General features: G+C 42.4%; 1 protein-coding gene across 1 annotated transcript in view; it reads right to left on the bottom strand.

The window, feature by feature from the left end:
- PAPSS2 (3'-phosphoadenosine 5'-phosphosulfate synthase 2) overlaps positions 1 to 13,096 on the bottom strand; it is a gene marked incomplete at its 5' end in the record, with an annotated part of 31,764 nt that continues 18,668 nt past the window's right edge. The window contains 5 exon segments of the mRNA NM_001082173.1: positions 1 to 142; positions 651 to 880; positions 2,194 to 2,462; positions 4,112 to 4,247; positions 11,449 to 11,654. Coding sequence (NP_001075642.1) covers positions 1 to 142; positions 651 to 880; positions 2,194 to 2,462; positions 4,112 to 4,247; positions 11,449 to 11,654 — 983 coding nt within the window.

Below are 13,096 nucleotides of genomic sequence, written 5' to 3' on the forward strand. Positions count from 1 at the left end.
TCAGTTGTTCTTCTCCAGGGACCTGTAGTAATCTGTCAGGACTTTCCACGCTTTGGGGGCCATGAAGCCATCTGGGGGATTTTCTCCTTCCCTGGCGAGCTTTCTCATACGAGTTCCTGAGATGAAGTCAAACTCGTTGTGCCTGTCACAGGATAGCAACAGAAAACTCAGTGTACATGAATAACATCTGCCTTAAAGGTTCCTAGAACAGTTTATGGGTTATTAGACATTTTTTTCTTTTGTTGGTGGTTACCTACTTTTATTTACTGTGTACCTACTCTGTTCATGGATAGTGTCTTGAGGCCAGAGACTCAGAATTCTATTTCTCAGCCTACTTCTGAGACTCCCAGTACAGGATTGAATGCACTGAAAAGACTTGCTTAATTCTTTTTTCTACAGTTCTTCTTCACTTAATGTGTCAGGTACTTGGTGCATGCTCAAGCTTGCATGTTGAAAGAGAAGTATTTTTAGACTACCTGATTTGTGCAAAAGACTTTAAGGTTATAAACTGTGTAAGAGTATGTTTTGACATTGAAGGGATTCTCATTCCAGTTAGGGGCATATGGAAGTGCTTTGGATTTTTCTAGATTTTTGCCTCATCGTTCTAGTTGTACAGACATTGGTTCTAGAATCGTCCTCCGAAAACATACCTTGCTGGATCATAGAAGTCCATGGCTTTTTTGGCTTTGTTGTAGGCAGCCACTCGGAATGGAATGATTTCCACAGAGGTGAGGCCAGGGGCCATGCTTAACACCTTGCCCCCATGAGTGGGTTCATACAGGTCTCTCTTGGTCTCTGGGTGGGGCATTCCTGCTGGGTCCCTGCCCACAATGTAGAAGTTGGCCCCTGCAATCATCCTGGACCTGCAGTGCCACTGGACCTAGGAAATATCACATAAAGGACAAGCTTTATTCTGCTTTGAAAGTAATTCAGTGATGGGTGTCTGGTAAGAGTAACAAGGAAGTCAGTGAGGTTCTAAGGCTCCCTGCTCACTTCTTCAGGCTTGCTAATGTTGGATAGGCCAAGAGCTTTCAAAGATACAAATCCTCCCTCGTAGAGCTCCAGGTTCTATTCTTCATCCCTTCTCCAGACTAGCAGCTCGGGAACACTCAGATCTTATTATTCTACAGAATAATGTGAATTTTTCCCTTATTCAGATAAAAGAAATTATAAACTGCAAATAGGAATATCTGATCACCAATAATGAGCAAATTGCCAGTCACATTCAGACACTGATTCCAGTTCAATACAACATTTGCCTTTTTTTAAAAATTATTTTTATTATTATTTTTTTTTGACAGGCAGAGTGGACAGTGAGAGAGAGAGACAGAGAGAAAGGTCTTCCTTTGCCGTTGGTTCACCCTCCAATGGCCGCTGCAGTTGGCGCGCTGCGGCCGGCGCACTGCGCTGATCCGATGGCAGGAGCCAGGTGCTTCTCCTGGTCTCCCATGGGGTGCAGGGCCCAAGCACTTGGGCCATCCTCCACTGCACTCCCTGGCCACAGCAGAGAGCTGGCCTGGAAGAGGGGCAACCAGGAAAGAATCCGGCGCCCCGACCGGGACTAGAACCCGGTGTGCCGGCACCGCTAGGCGGAGGATCAGCCTAGTGAGCCGCGGCACCAGCCAACATTTGCCTTTTAAAATTCAGACAGAAATACAATGGATGGAGAGGAGAGTTTTTGCTCTGATGGAAGAGAATTAATTCATTAAACTCCATGTATGGCATTCCACAGGGTTGAGACCCTTTCAATTCATCATTACTTCTACTAGACTCACTCAAATCCACTACACTGGTGGTACAGGGGCATGAAGGAAATCTCTGATAAGCTCACTATATTATGATGAAAGGGAGAAATTTATCTGTTTAAGGCATCCTATCCCTTCTGAAGTAGCTCACGGAGCATGGTGAATCACTTAGAGTAACTGGGACTAATGAAATGGAATGCTAGGGTAGTGGTCCAGTTAAGCGTCATTATCTACCTCATTCACACATCAACTGTTCTTAAAAGCAGTGGATAGAGGTTTGATCTGATGTTTCAAGCATTTTTACAAATACTAAATGCTGACAGTATTAAGTTGGATACAGAACAGCATCTAGAAGATCCTAGAATCTGCTCATGAGGAAGAAAGGAACCCGGAGATTCATTTACAATTCCCTGTAAAGTCCTATAGCCCGGCTTTGGGGGTTTCTTACCTCTGTGGGACCAGCATACAGCATGGGAGATGGAAAGATGGCAACAATGGTTGACTTGGGATCCAGGACCTCCTCCTCGAGCACAGCTGAGTGCTGCTTCATCCGCCAGTCCAGTGGCACATCATCATCCTTGGTCCAGCCACCCAGAGGATGCAACAGGAGCACCGGGTGCTTGTAGCCTCTCTCCAGGAGCCGACGGCGAGTGTCCTGCATCAACAGAGCATGCCCGTTGTGGACAGGATTGCGCAACTGGAATGCAAACACAGCATCTGGGAAACAAAAGCAGGAAAGCCAAGGTCAAAGAAATGCTGGGTACTTGTCCATAAGAAGGTACAGCTATGTTTAATGTTTCATACAGTCATTAAATCTAGTTGTTCTTGATAATCAGCTGGAAAATGAACATGAGTTTTTATGAGTCTTAGTCCAAGAGCACTAACCAATATCAGATTGCTCAGAAAGGGAAAGGATGCAAAGACAGTAGAGCACGAACTTGACTGGGGAATGCAAACATTTGTTGGTGAAGCCTTTTCTGCAAACCAGGGCTCAGGCAGGGCTATCATTAATCAGTCCTCTTGTACCCTGCTCCTGTCTCACTTCTGCAGGGGGATGAGTAATCATGTTTGTTGTGATCTATGCAAAGGAAAACAATCTACAGATATAAAAAGCATTTAACTTTAAAGAAATCTTCAAAATTATTCCACTTAATGATAGACTCACAAGAACCTTATTTTTTTTTCTGGTTATGAAACATCATTGATATATATCCATTATGGGAAATTTGGGAAATACTGAGAAATAAACCAAAATAGATTATAAAAAAGAATACTGAGAATCCTATCATTACTTTTTATCTTTTTAAAAATGTATAGAGTGAAAATCTTACCTTCATCCAACTCCCAAGAAGTGTATGTGCTGCCTGAGACTTTGGTGCTTCTATACACAGAAGTAGGTTAGAATTTTAAAACCTATTACCGGGGAGCCGATGCTTTGGCATAGTAGGTTAAGCCTCTGCCTGTGGCACCGGCATCCCATAGGGCACTGGCTCAAGACCTGGTTGCTCTACTTCCAATCCAGATCCCTGCTGATGGCTTGGGAAAGTGGTGGAAGATGGTCCAAGTGCTTGGACCCCTGTACCCACCCAGAGACCCGGAAGAAGCTCCTGGCCTCTGGCTTTGGATCAGCCCAGTTCTGGCCATTGCAGCCATTTGAGGAGTGAACCAGTGGATGGAAGACCTTCCTCTCTGATTCCCTCTCTCTCTAACTCTGCTTCTCAAATAAATAAATCTTTTTTAAAAAAATTATTGTTACATTTTATTTGTTTTTCAAAATGTGATTATGCTATACATACTGTTCTTCACTTTGCTTTTTTGCTTTATATGCTTGTAGATACCTTTCTGAGTTGGTGTGTTTTTAACTGTGGCATATGAATGTGGTACAACTTAAAAAAAAAAAAAACACTGTTTCTGTATTGGATCAGCATGAAGATATTTTCAGTTTTGTTTGTTTGTTTTTTTGACAGGCAGAGTTAGACAGTGAGAGAAAGAGACAGAAAGAAAGGTCTTCCTTTTCCGTTGGTTCACCCCCCAAATGGCTGCTACAGCCGGTGTGCTGCACCAGTCCGGTGTTGCCTCCTGGTCTCCCATGTGGGTGCAGGGCCCAAGTACCTGGGCCATCCTCCACTGCCTTCTCGGGCCACAGCAGAGAGCTGGATTGGAAGAGGAGCAATAGGGACAGAACTGGCGCCCCAACCAGGACTAGAACCTGGGGCACCAGCACCACAGGGGGAGGATTAGCCAAGTGAGCCACGGCGCCAGCCTTTTCAGTTTTATTACACTGTAAAAATGCTGATTTCTGATGTCTTCTTTCACCAGAGGGTGCTGAGGAGAATTAACAAATGAGCCAGAGCCAGCCTACATACCAGCATTCATCTCTTTACATTTCTGTTTGAGCTCCAGAGGCGTCAGGCGGTATTGGTCCAGCCCATCATTCCACCGTATTCTCTCCAGTACCTGAAGGTCCCCACCAACCAGCCAATCCCCACTTTCCATCACCATCTAGAAAGAACATCATTGAAGTTGTCAATGATTCATAGTGATTTCTATTTTATATGAATCCTTCCTCCAAACCAACCATGAGTAACAGCATTTCTGGTTCAATATTTCTTGAACTCTTTGGTCTCTTCCCCTCTTTATACTCTTAAAAGTTATTGTAAACACTGCCCTTCCAAGAGCAGTTTGTTCATGTGGGTGTTATATATTATTTTATATTAGAAATTAAAAACTATTAATTCAGTTAAAATTAACATTGATAAACCTATTATATATTAAAATGTGTAACTTTCAGTTAAAAAAAAAAAAGCTATTCCCATCCCCCCTACACCCAAAATAGGAGGTATGGCATTGATTTACATATTTGCAAATCCTTTAATGTCTGACTTAATAGAAGAGAGCTAGAGTTTCAGATCTGCATTTAACCTGAGTAATATGTTGTTTGGGCTCAAGTATGTAAAGAAAGAACAACTAGAAGTAGGAAGTTGGAAAAGGATTTGAATAAAAAATTAATTTTTAAAAAACACAGTTTTTAATGTCACTACTAGTCTCATCAGAACATTTTCTAGATATTGGGAAACAACCAACGAAGCTCAGTAGTGATTTAAAATTTTCCAGAATTTCTTTGCTTTAAACCTCAAAGTTTATCATTGACAACTACTACTCTCAGCTGTTTTCCTTGAAATGATAGGTTCACTTCATTTGTTTTGAAAAATGTCTGCCAAAGACCCAAATCAAAATAAACAGTTTGTCACTCATTCTTTCAAGGAAAAATGGTATTTTGTGGGGGGAAAAGGTGACTAGTCTTGCTCAGCTCAGATGATCATTCAAGTACTTTCCTTTGAGACAACTATTAGCCTTGATGCATGCAGCAGAAGTACTTTAATACACATTTTTCCTTTTGTTGCAGTATTAAAAAACATAGGCTTAGGCTTATTAAAAATACAAGGGTCAAGATGTAATAGTCATTTTTACAGCTCCATGAAGAAAATTATTAAGTAAAACCGGCCTTGATTTTACTGCAGGTGCATGGTGATAAAGAACAATGACTACAAGTGCAGTCAGTCCACTGTCTCAAGTCCAAGGTGCCAGCAGTTTATTCACCACTGCTTTTGGACCAGCAGTGCAAATGTCAACAAAACAAAAAGCGAATAATGACTTAGTAAAATGAACATAGTTTTGAGCTTAGAGATTTTCTGGAGAGGGTTGTGGAGACTCTGAGGGTTTTGTGATTGAAAACCACTGCTAGCAAATTCCTAGTACAGTCCGGTGTGTCTTAGACTATTTTCAATAGTTCAAATTGGAGGGCCTGGAGGGAAAATCAGACAAGCTCTCTACCAGTTGGTTATTATCAAACACAATTTCTTGAGAATTTCCATAAAGATGAACCTTCATTTATAACCTATTTAAAAACAAAAATAAATTTCCAAAGAGCAGGAAAATGCAGCCAAATGGACACCAGGACTTAAACACAGACTAAAACCTCATTTTATCAAATGCTGTTCAACAAGGGTGCAAGCACCACTCTAAAGGAAAGGACAGATTATTCAACAAATGGAGTGGAGAAAATTGGAACCTACATGCACAAAAGGGGGCTGGATCGGAAGCAGAGCCAGGTCTTGAACTGGTGCACATATGGGATGCCAGCATCACAGGCGGAGGCTTAATCTGCTGCACCACAACACTGGCCTCAGATGTTTAACTTTTAAATATGGTATATAGGGGCAGGTGTTTAGCCTAGCAATTAAGGCAGTGGTTAGGGTACCCACATCCAGTACCCACACAGCAGAACCTGGGTTCAACTCCTTGCTTCAGCTCCTGACTCCAGCTTCCTGCTATTGCAGGATCTTCCATTTATATTCTTGCACTAAACCCCAAAATGTTAGGGGTAGACCTGGTGTGAAGAATGTCAAAATAACAAAGACAAAAAAAAAAAAAAAAAAAAAAACCAACAACCAACATGACAACCTTTGTTTTGTCTATAAATTTAACTGTCCCATCTGAATTTGAAGTAGATAGTCTCTCCCAGTCACTGAGAAAAATGCTACAGGAAGTCTTATTCTTCAGTTAATTATGTAACTGACTGATCACCTTTCCCCTCATCAGACCCCATAACTGCCTTAGCAGAGAAGAGAGAAACCAGGGCAAGAACCTCTTGATTTAAATACCTAGTAAGAAGACACAAAGAAATAAGGGCAAAGCTCTGTTTCACATTTCCTGTTAGGGCCAGAAAGTGGGGTTTACCATGAATGGTCTGCATTGCAGAGTGGGTTAGAGCGGTTGTTTTTGATGGTGGGCCATTTGCCTCTCCTAGTGATTCTTTGATTGTCACAACTGGAGTGGGAGAAGGTATGCAATTTGCATCTAGTGTGCAGGGGCCAGGGAAGCTACTAAATAGCCTCCATTGCCAAGACAACCCCCACAACATAGAATTATTCAGTCCCAATGTCAGTGGCGCTGAGGTTGAGATACCCGGAGGTAGAGGATAATTGTACAAGGGGTTGGTTGTGTTTTTATGACACCATTCCTAAACTCTGTACTCAGTAAAATCATTAAACAAGAATATTTTCAAACACCCATATCTATACACGTTTTCCTCATTGCTTCAAGTCAGATGACACAGTGGTTTGATGATGACCCCAAATCCTTGTGGGGCGGGGTGTGTGTGTGTGTGTGTGTGTGTGTGTGTTTGTGTAGTAACTCATTCTGAACGCTAGAGGTCCACCTAGTACTGTATTGCTCTATCTAATGGTGAGGGCAGTACTGAACCAACTTTGTTCACTATTCAACCTAAAAATGTATCTGAAGAGCAATGCTGAAACTATGCAGGTCTCTCTCAGGTGGTCCAACTATCCCCGGAAATTTCCAGCTATCAGGAAGGGAGGTGCAGTGGTTCTGCTTGATTATCCAGGGCTTAGTGGCTTACTAGTGCCCACCTCCTTCCAAAGGCAGAAGAGGGGCCACAGCTAGGACATTTGCAGAACTGGATACACCAAGAAAAATGAGGAATATCTTAGGGAATCTAGTGAATTATTGAATTGAGCTTGGAGTCAAAGACAACAGGAATGCAAGATGGAGGAGAAGATGAGCTCAGACGCTAGCATGAAAACTGGGCTGTGGTGAATTGGCTAAAAGAGAGCAAGGAGAGAGGGACTCCAGCTGTCCGGAGAAGGTGAGGGAATGTATAACCTCGAAGGAGGGCTGCAGCAGAGGGTGAGATGGTACAAAGGTCAGGATGAAGAAAGAAGGGAAAGACACCAGATAAAGGTCAGCTGAACTGTAAATGGCTTTACTCAGGAAGGTAAGGTGATTACGACAAGGTTCAGAGAAGATAATGGAGAAGAAGAAAAAGTGACGTGATACAAACGAAGGGTATGTCTTCATTTCTGCTGTGTCTATCATAGTCATGGGATCTGAAACTAGAAGGAACCTGGAGCTCAAGTGGATTTACTCTCCTTATTTTCAGATCAGAGAGGACAGTTTTACAGAGGACAAGTGGCAGAGTTCAAGTACACACAGCTGTCTTTCTGAAGCTGAGTCACCTGTGACAGAGCCACCTGTCACAGATGTGGTTAGGAAGCCAGTCATGCTTATGGATCATAGTAGTCAGGGCTGACTTCTTGGAGGAGGAGTGGAGGAAATGTGCTGAGGAGCCAGGGCTAGAAGGAATGATGTCTGGTTGAACAAGCAGGTGCAAAAGTAAGTGCACAATTTAATGAAGGCTCCACAATGAGCAGAGGACAGAATATATTGGGTGGAGGAGGTAAGAGGCTAAAAGACAGATCATAATTTTTGCAAAGGAGTTCCCAAATAAAAGCTGAAGAGTTTTTTTTTAGCCAAAGAAGGGAGAAAGGTTGAGAGGGGGAGTAAAGCAAGAAACAGAAGAAATGAAATGTCCTGGCCAAGCTGAAACAGAGGAGGAGTAAACCTAGGAAGCAAAATTGTCAAGAATTGGTGACCAGAAGACAAGAGTAAAAGAAAACAATGTTGACGGTATTCTATGTTATGTCCAATAGGCCCCCATTGGGATGGTGGAGCTGTCAGTGAAATAGGGCCCCCAGGAGAGGTAGAGTCTAAGGTGCTTATAGGATGTACCCAGATGAAGCCATACAGGAAATAGCACCAAATAAGGATTTGGTACAGTGGTTCTCAGCCTTCTCAGAACAATAGAATCAGCAGAAACTTCAAAACCACCAGTGATCAAGCCTGATCCCTCCCCAGCTGAATTAGAATCTGAGGGTGGCACGCAGTCCCCGGGTGGTTGTCATAGCTTCCCAGATGATTCCCTGGATCTATATGACCATATACATTGTCTTCACTGCTGAGATAAGGATATAAGACGTCTTATTCCTGTCCTTCATTGGGAAGTCACAGTTTACTTTCTTGATTTCTACATCTGTAAGTGGGAATGATGTGTCTGAGTTTCGTGACAAGAGCATTAATGAGAAATAATTACTGTTTGGATAAGATGGGAGAGCCATGGATGGAGGGCAACAGGGCTCCTCCAAGCATTTTGTTCTACAGGTGTCACCTGCTCCTCCTCAAGATTTCAGCTGTGATTCTGCCACATGAATCCATATTTAGTGACTCAAAGGAGAGCCCCTGAGGGGAAGAACCAGAAGTGACTTCAGTGAGGACCTGTAGAGGAGAGGCAGACCACAGCCGTGGTGACTGAGCATTTTCCACAGACATCATTTCCAGAGCCACAGGAAAGATCAGGCAGTCTAGGATTATTTTTGAAAGCAATTACTTTTGGACAGTCTTGAGTTCTAAAAACTTCTGTTAAAGCATTCCTGTGAATTTCAGGGTACTCCCGCTGCCCCCAAAGAAACCCACAATGAGTTCTTTTCCCAATAAAACTCACATATGGTATGTCTGGTAAAAGCACTGTCAACAATCCAAGCATACTGTATGTGGGATGAGTAGCTTTCTCCCCCTGGTTATCCATGGCCCATTTCTCACCATTAGCTCACTAGATACATTTACAGAAGCCCTCTAATGACCAAATGGGACACGGTCACAATATTGTCAAAGCAACAAGTCACGCCAGCACTCTCCCTGGCTCCTAGGAAACTCTGAGCTCCAACTGCTGACATACATTGCAAAACAAGGTGAAAAGAAGCTATCATTTAAGAGCACTGTCAGCTTTTGTTGTGTAGTGCTAGTCATATCTACGTGGATGGTAGACCCAAAGTGTAAAAATATCTGAGTTGGTATAATGAAAGACCGCTATTCTTTAAGTCACTGGGTGAAGATAAGATCTCAAGGCCATAAGATTATGATCAGTAAAGAAATGACCAGAGACATAATTGAAGCCCAGAATACAATATTCTTCAAAGAGCTCACAGTCCATGTCCAGTAATTTCAAAAATGCTGTGTCAGCCTCTTTGAGTAAATCTGTTCAGTTGGCTTTGATCTGGATGTGTGTGAAAATTAAAGATGCTTATCCTCAGGGTGGATTGATGATGTGTCCAATAGTGCAAAAGCTGCTTTGCTTGGCCATTGACCTCTTGTGTTCCGGTTAAGAAGGCCACGAGATGCCAGCAACAGGGGCTGTGAAGAGCTCCTTCCTATTTGGAATATTTCACAATTCAGGAGATGAGGGAACCCATACTTTTTTGTAGGGTCATGGGATTGGAAGAGACCTTAGAGTTATATTGAGTCTGGCCTTTCCTTGTGTAAATGAACAGAAGCCCAGAAAGACAATGTGCTTTGTCTAATCACAAGACTTTTCAGTCTCTTAGTCCTCAAATTGCTCTTGATCCCAGTGAATCTGCTAAACGTCAGGAAGTCCCACTGGGGAATTTGAGAAGTCAAATTAGTAGTATATGTCTTCTTTCATATCTACCCTAATGCCTTTATCTTGGATGGTCTTGACATTCAATTTCACAGTTTTCTTTATGGGAAATAAACCACCCCCAGCAATTCCACAGTATCTCCCCCTAATCCCATCCCATTACCAACAGCAATTAGAAGTTGTGAAGGGGAAGGGCAGGCATTTGGCCTGATAACAACGTTGCACAAGTGGCTAAGCTGTCCCTGTCCCATATCTGAATACCTGGGTTCAATGTTGAGCTCTGACTGGGTTCCTGCCACACACCTGGGTGATCTGGATTAAGTTTCCAGCTTCTGGCTTTGACCTCAGTCTAGTGCTGGCCACAGCAGTCATTTTGAGGAGTGGTCACCAGAGGACAGCCCTCTCTCTATCCCTTTCTCTGAATCTCCCTGCCTATCAAGTGAATGAAAAAAATTTTAAAGTAGTGAAGGAGTCCAAGGAGTTCCAGTTTATTTTGTATTTAGGCAGGGTAGACCTTAAAGGAGGCTAATGTGATGAACACATTTTTATTTCAATTTTTAAAATATCCACTGACTGGGGAGGTGTTTAGCCGAGTGGTTACAATGTCTGGGTTCCACATCAGAGCACCTGAGTTCAATGTCTGGCTCTGGTTCCTGACTCCAGCTTCCTGCTAATGCAGACCCTGGTGGGGGCAGTGGTGACAGTTCAAATAACTGAGTTCCTGCCACTCTGGTGGGAGACTTGAATTGAATTTCTGGCTCTTAGCTTTGGCCAATCCCAGTCCCTGATATTACATGCATTTGGGAAGTGAGCTAGCAGACAGAAGTTCTCTCTCTCTCTCTCTCTCATTCCCCCTACCTTTCAAATAAATAAAAAGGGGAAAACATTTTCAATTAAAAAGCATATCCACTGATGAAAATGTGGTGTCTGTCCTGATTTTTGTGTACTGAAAGATGTCATTGACCCACACCCTGGCCATAGAAATAATCTCTGAGTTTTCTGTCTAGTGGTTGGTTGAGTTCAATCTGTGTGAGGATACTTATTTTCCTAGTGCTTATTCAAGAGAGGTATAGGTGTAAGCTCTAGCTTTGATTTTCTGTGTAGCTACAGCTATGATTTGGGTCCTCTGTTCATGATGTCCGAATTAACTATGTACCTCATTCTATTTAGCTGGAAATGTTGGTCAGCACAGGATCTGGAGACTTAAGAGGTCACTGAGATAAGTCATCAAATGGAAAAACATTTCTTTGTGCCTTTCTAAAAAGCTTTGTCAGGGCAAATCTACCTCAAAAATGGAACCTTCCATCTAGCCTCAATTTTCCTAAGTCCTCCATGAAATAATTAAAAATGATTATTTCATCCTAAGTTAAAACAGAACACAAAAGCCCTTCCAAAGGTTTTGCAACTTACTTTTATATGGGGGTGTTTTTCACACATTGTCCCCCACATACGGGAACAGCGTTCCTCTTTCCTGTGTTCGTAGAACTCAGGGTCTCGTAAGATAGCCACCTTCCGTCCACCATACATCAGGACAAACTTGCTGCACCCTTCCAGCCGTGTCTTATCATCTGCAGAGACGGGCAGTACGATGGGAATGCTCATGTTGATCACTCCATCTGTGGAAAGAGCCGTGTGGTCCATGAGTACTGGGTACAAGTTGGGCCATCCTTTAAGGAAGACTGAGATGTGCACAGTATCCCCGTCAGACATTTTCTTCAAAAGACATTAAGACCCAAAGTCAGTGTGGCTGTGTCGGCTGCACCAGTTCTCTAGCAATGGTGAGGGTCCTTGAGGGGCTTCCCAAAGCAGGAGATAGAATGTATGTGGAAAGAGGACTGAGTTTCTAATCACGGAGGTGGCTTCAATAAGTGACCTAACCTTGAGAACAAGGAGTGGATGTCTCCCTTCTGAGTTCTCTTTATAAATCTTGATCCTGATCTCAATGTACCAGGAAGTTATTAAGTCTTTAAAAATTCAATTAAACAAGATAAAAGTAAAAAAACAAACAAACCAACCAAAAAAATAAAAACCCCCAAAATGCCTCTAGTTTTTCTTCTAAATGAACCAGATAACAATGTTGAACAGTTTATTATATGTTTAAAATGCTGCTTGGGGTGTCTGTATCCAATATCAGAGTGCATGGATTTGAGTCCCAGCTCCATTTCCAATTCCAACTTCCTACTAATGCAGACCCTGGGAGGCAGCAGTGATGGCTCAAGTACTTGGGTCTTTGCCACCCAAGTGAGAGACCTAGATTGAGTTCTGGGCTCCTGGCTTCAGCCTGGTTCAGTCTTGATGCTATAGTCATTTGGGGTGTGAACCAGCAGATATCTGCCCCCCCCCAATAAATAAACTTTAAAAAACCTACTCTCTTTAAAAACCCTGCTCTCTTTGGAGAGCAGGCCCCTCTCACTTTTATGCTGAGTCTCTTTAAAAATGATTTAAGTAAATGAGACGCTCTGATTTCTCAGTATAGAGCATAAAGAGTTAGAAGGTATGGAATGTGGTGTTCAGAGAAGACATATCTTCAGCAGCAAGAAATGTTAAACAACAGCTTGATGGCAAAAGAAAACATGGGAAAACTATTTTTTTAAAAAAACAGACATAGAAACTACAATGATAATTTTATGTTTCAATTTGGGTATGCTACAGTATCCAGATATCTGTTCAAACATTATTCTAGATGTTCCTATGGCAGTAGCATTAACATCAGTGTACTGAGTAAAACAAATCACCTTCCATAAATATGAGTGCACCCCATTCAATCTGTGGAAGCCTGACTAGAAAAGGACTGATATACCTGGAAAAAGGAGAAATTTTGTTAAGACAGGCTTTGTCTTTGTGTCTTGTTTTGTTTTTTGAGGTAAGAGAAAGGCAGAAAGATAGCCAGACACATAGGGTAAGCTCCCTCTGCTGGTTTCCTTTCATTATTTTATTTTATTATTTATTTATTTATTTATTTATTTGACAGGTAGAGTTAGAGAGAGAGAGAGAGAGAGAGAGGTCTTCCTTCCGTTGGTTCACCCCCCAAATGGCTGCTACGGCCAGCGCTGTGCTG

Source organism: Oryctolagus cuniculus, chromosome 15 (assembly GCF_964237555.1).
Source record: "Oryctolagus cuniculus chromosome 15, mOryCun1.1, whole genome shotgun sequence".
Lineage (NCBI taxonomy): Eukaryota > Metazoa > Chordata > Mammalia > Lagomorpha > Leporidae > Oryctolagus > Oryctolagus cuniculus.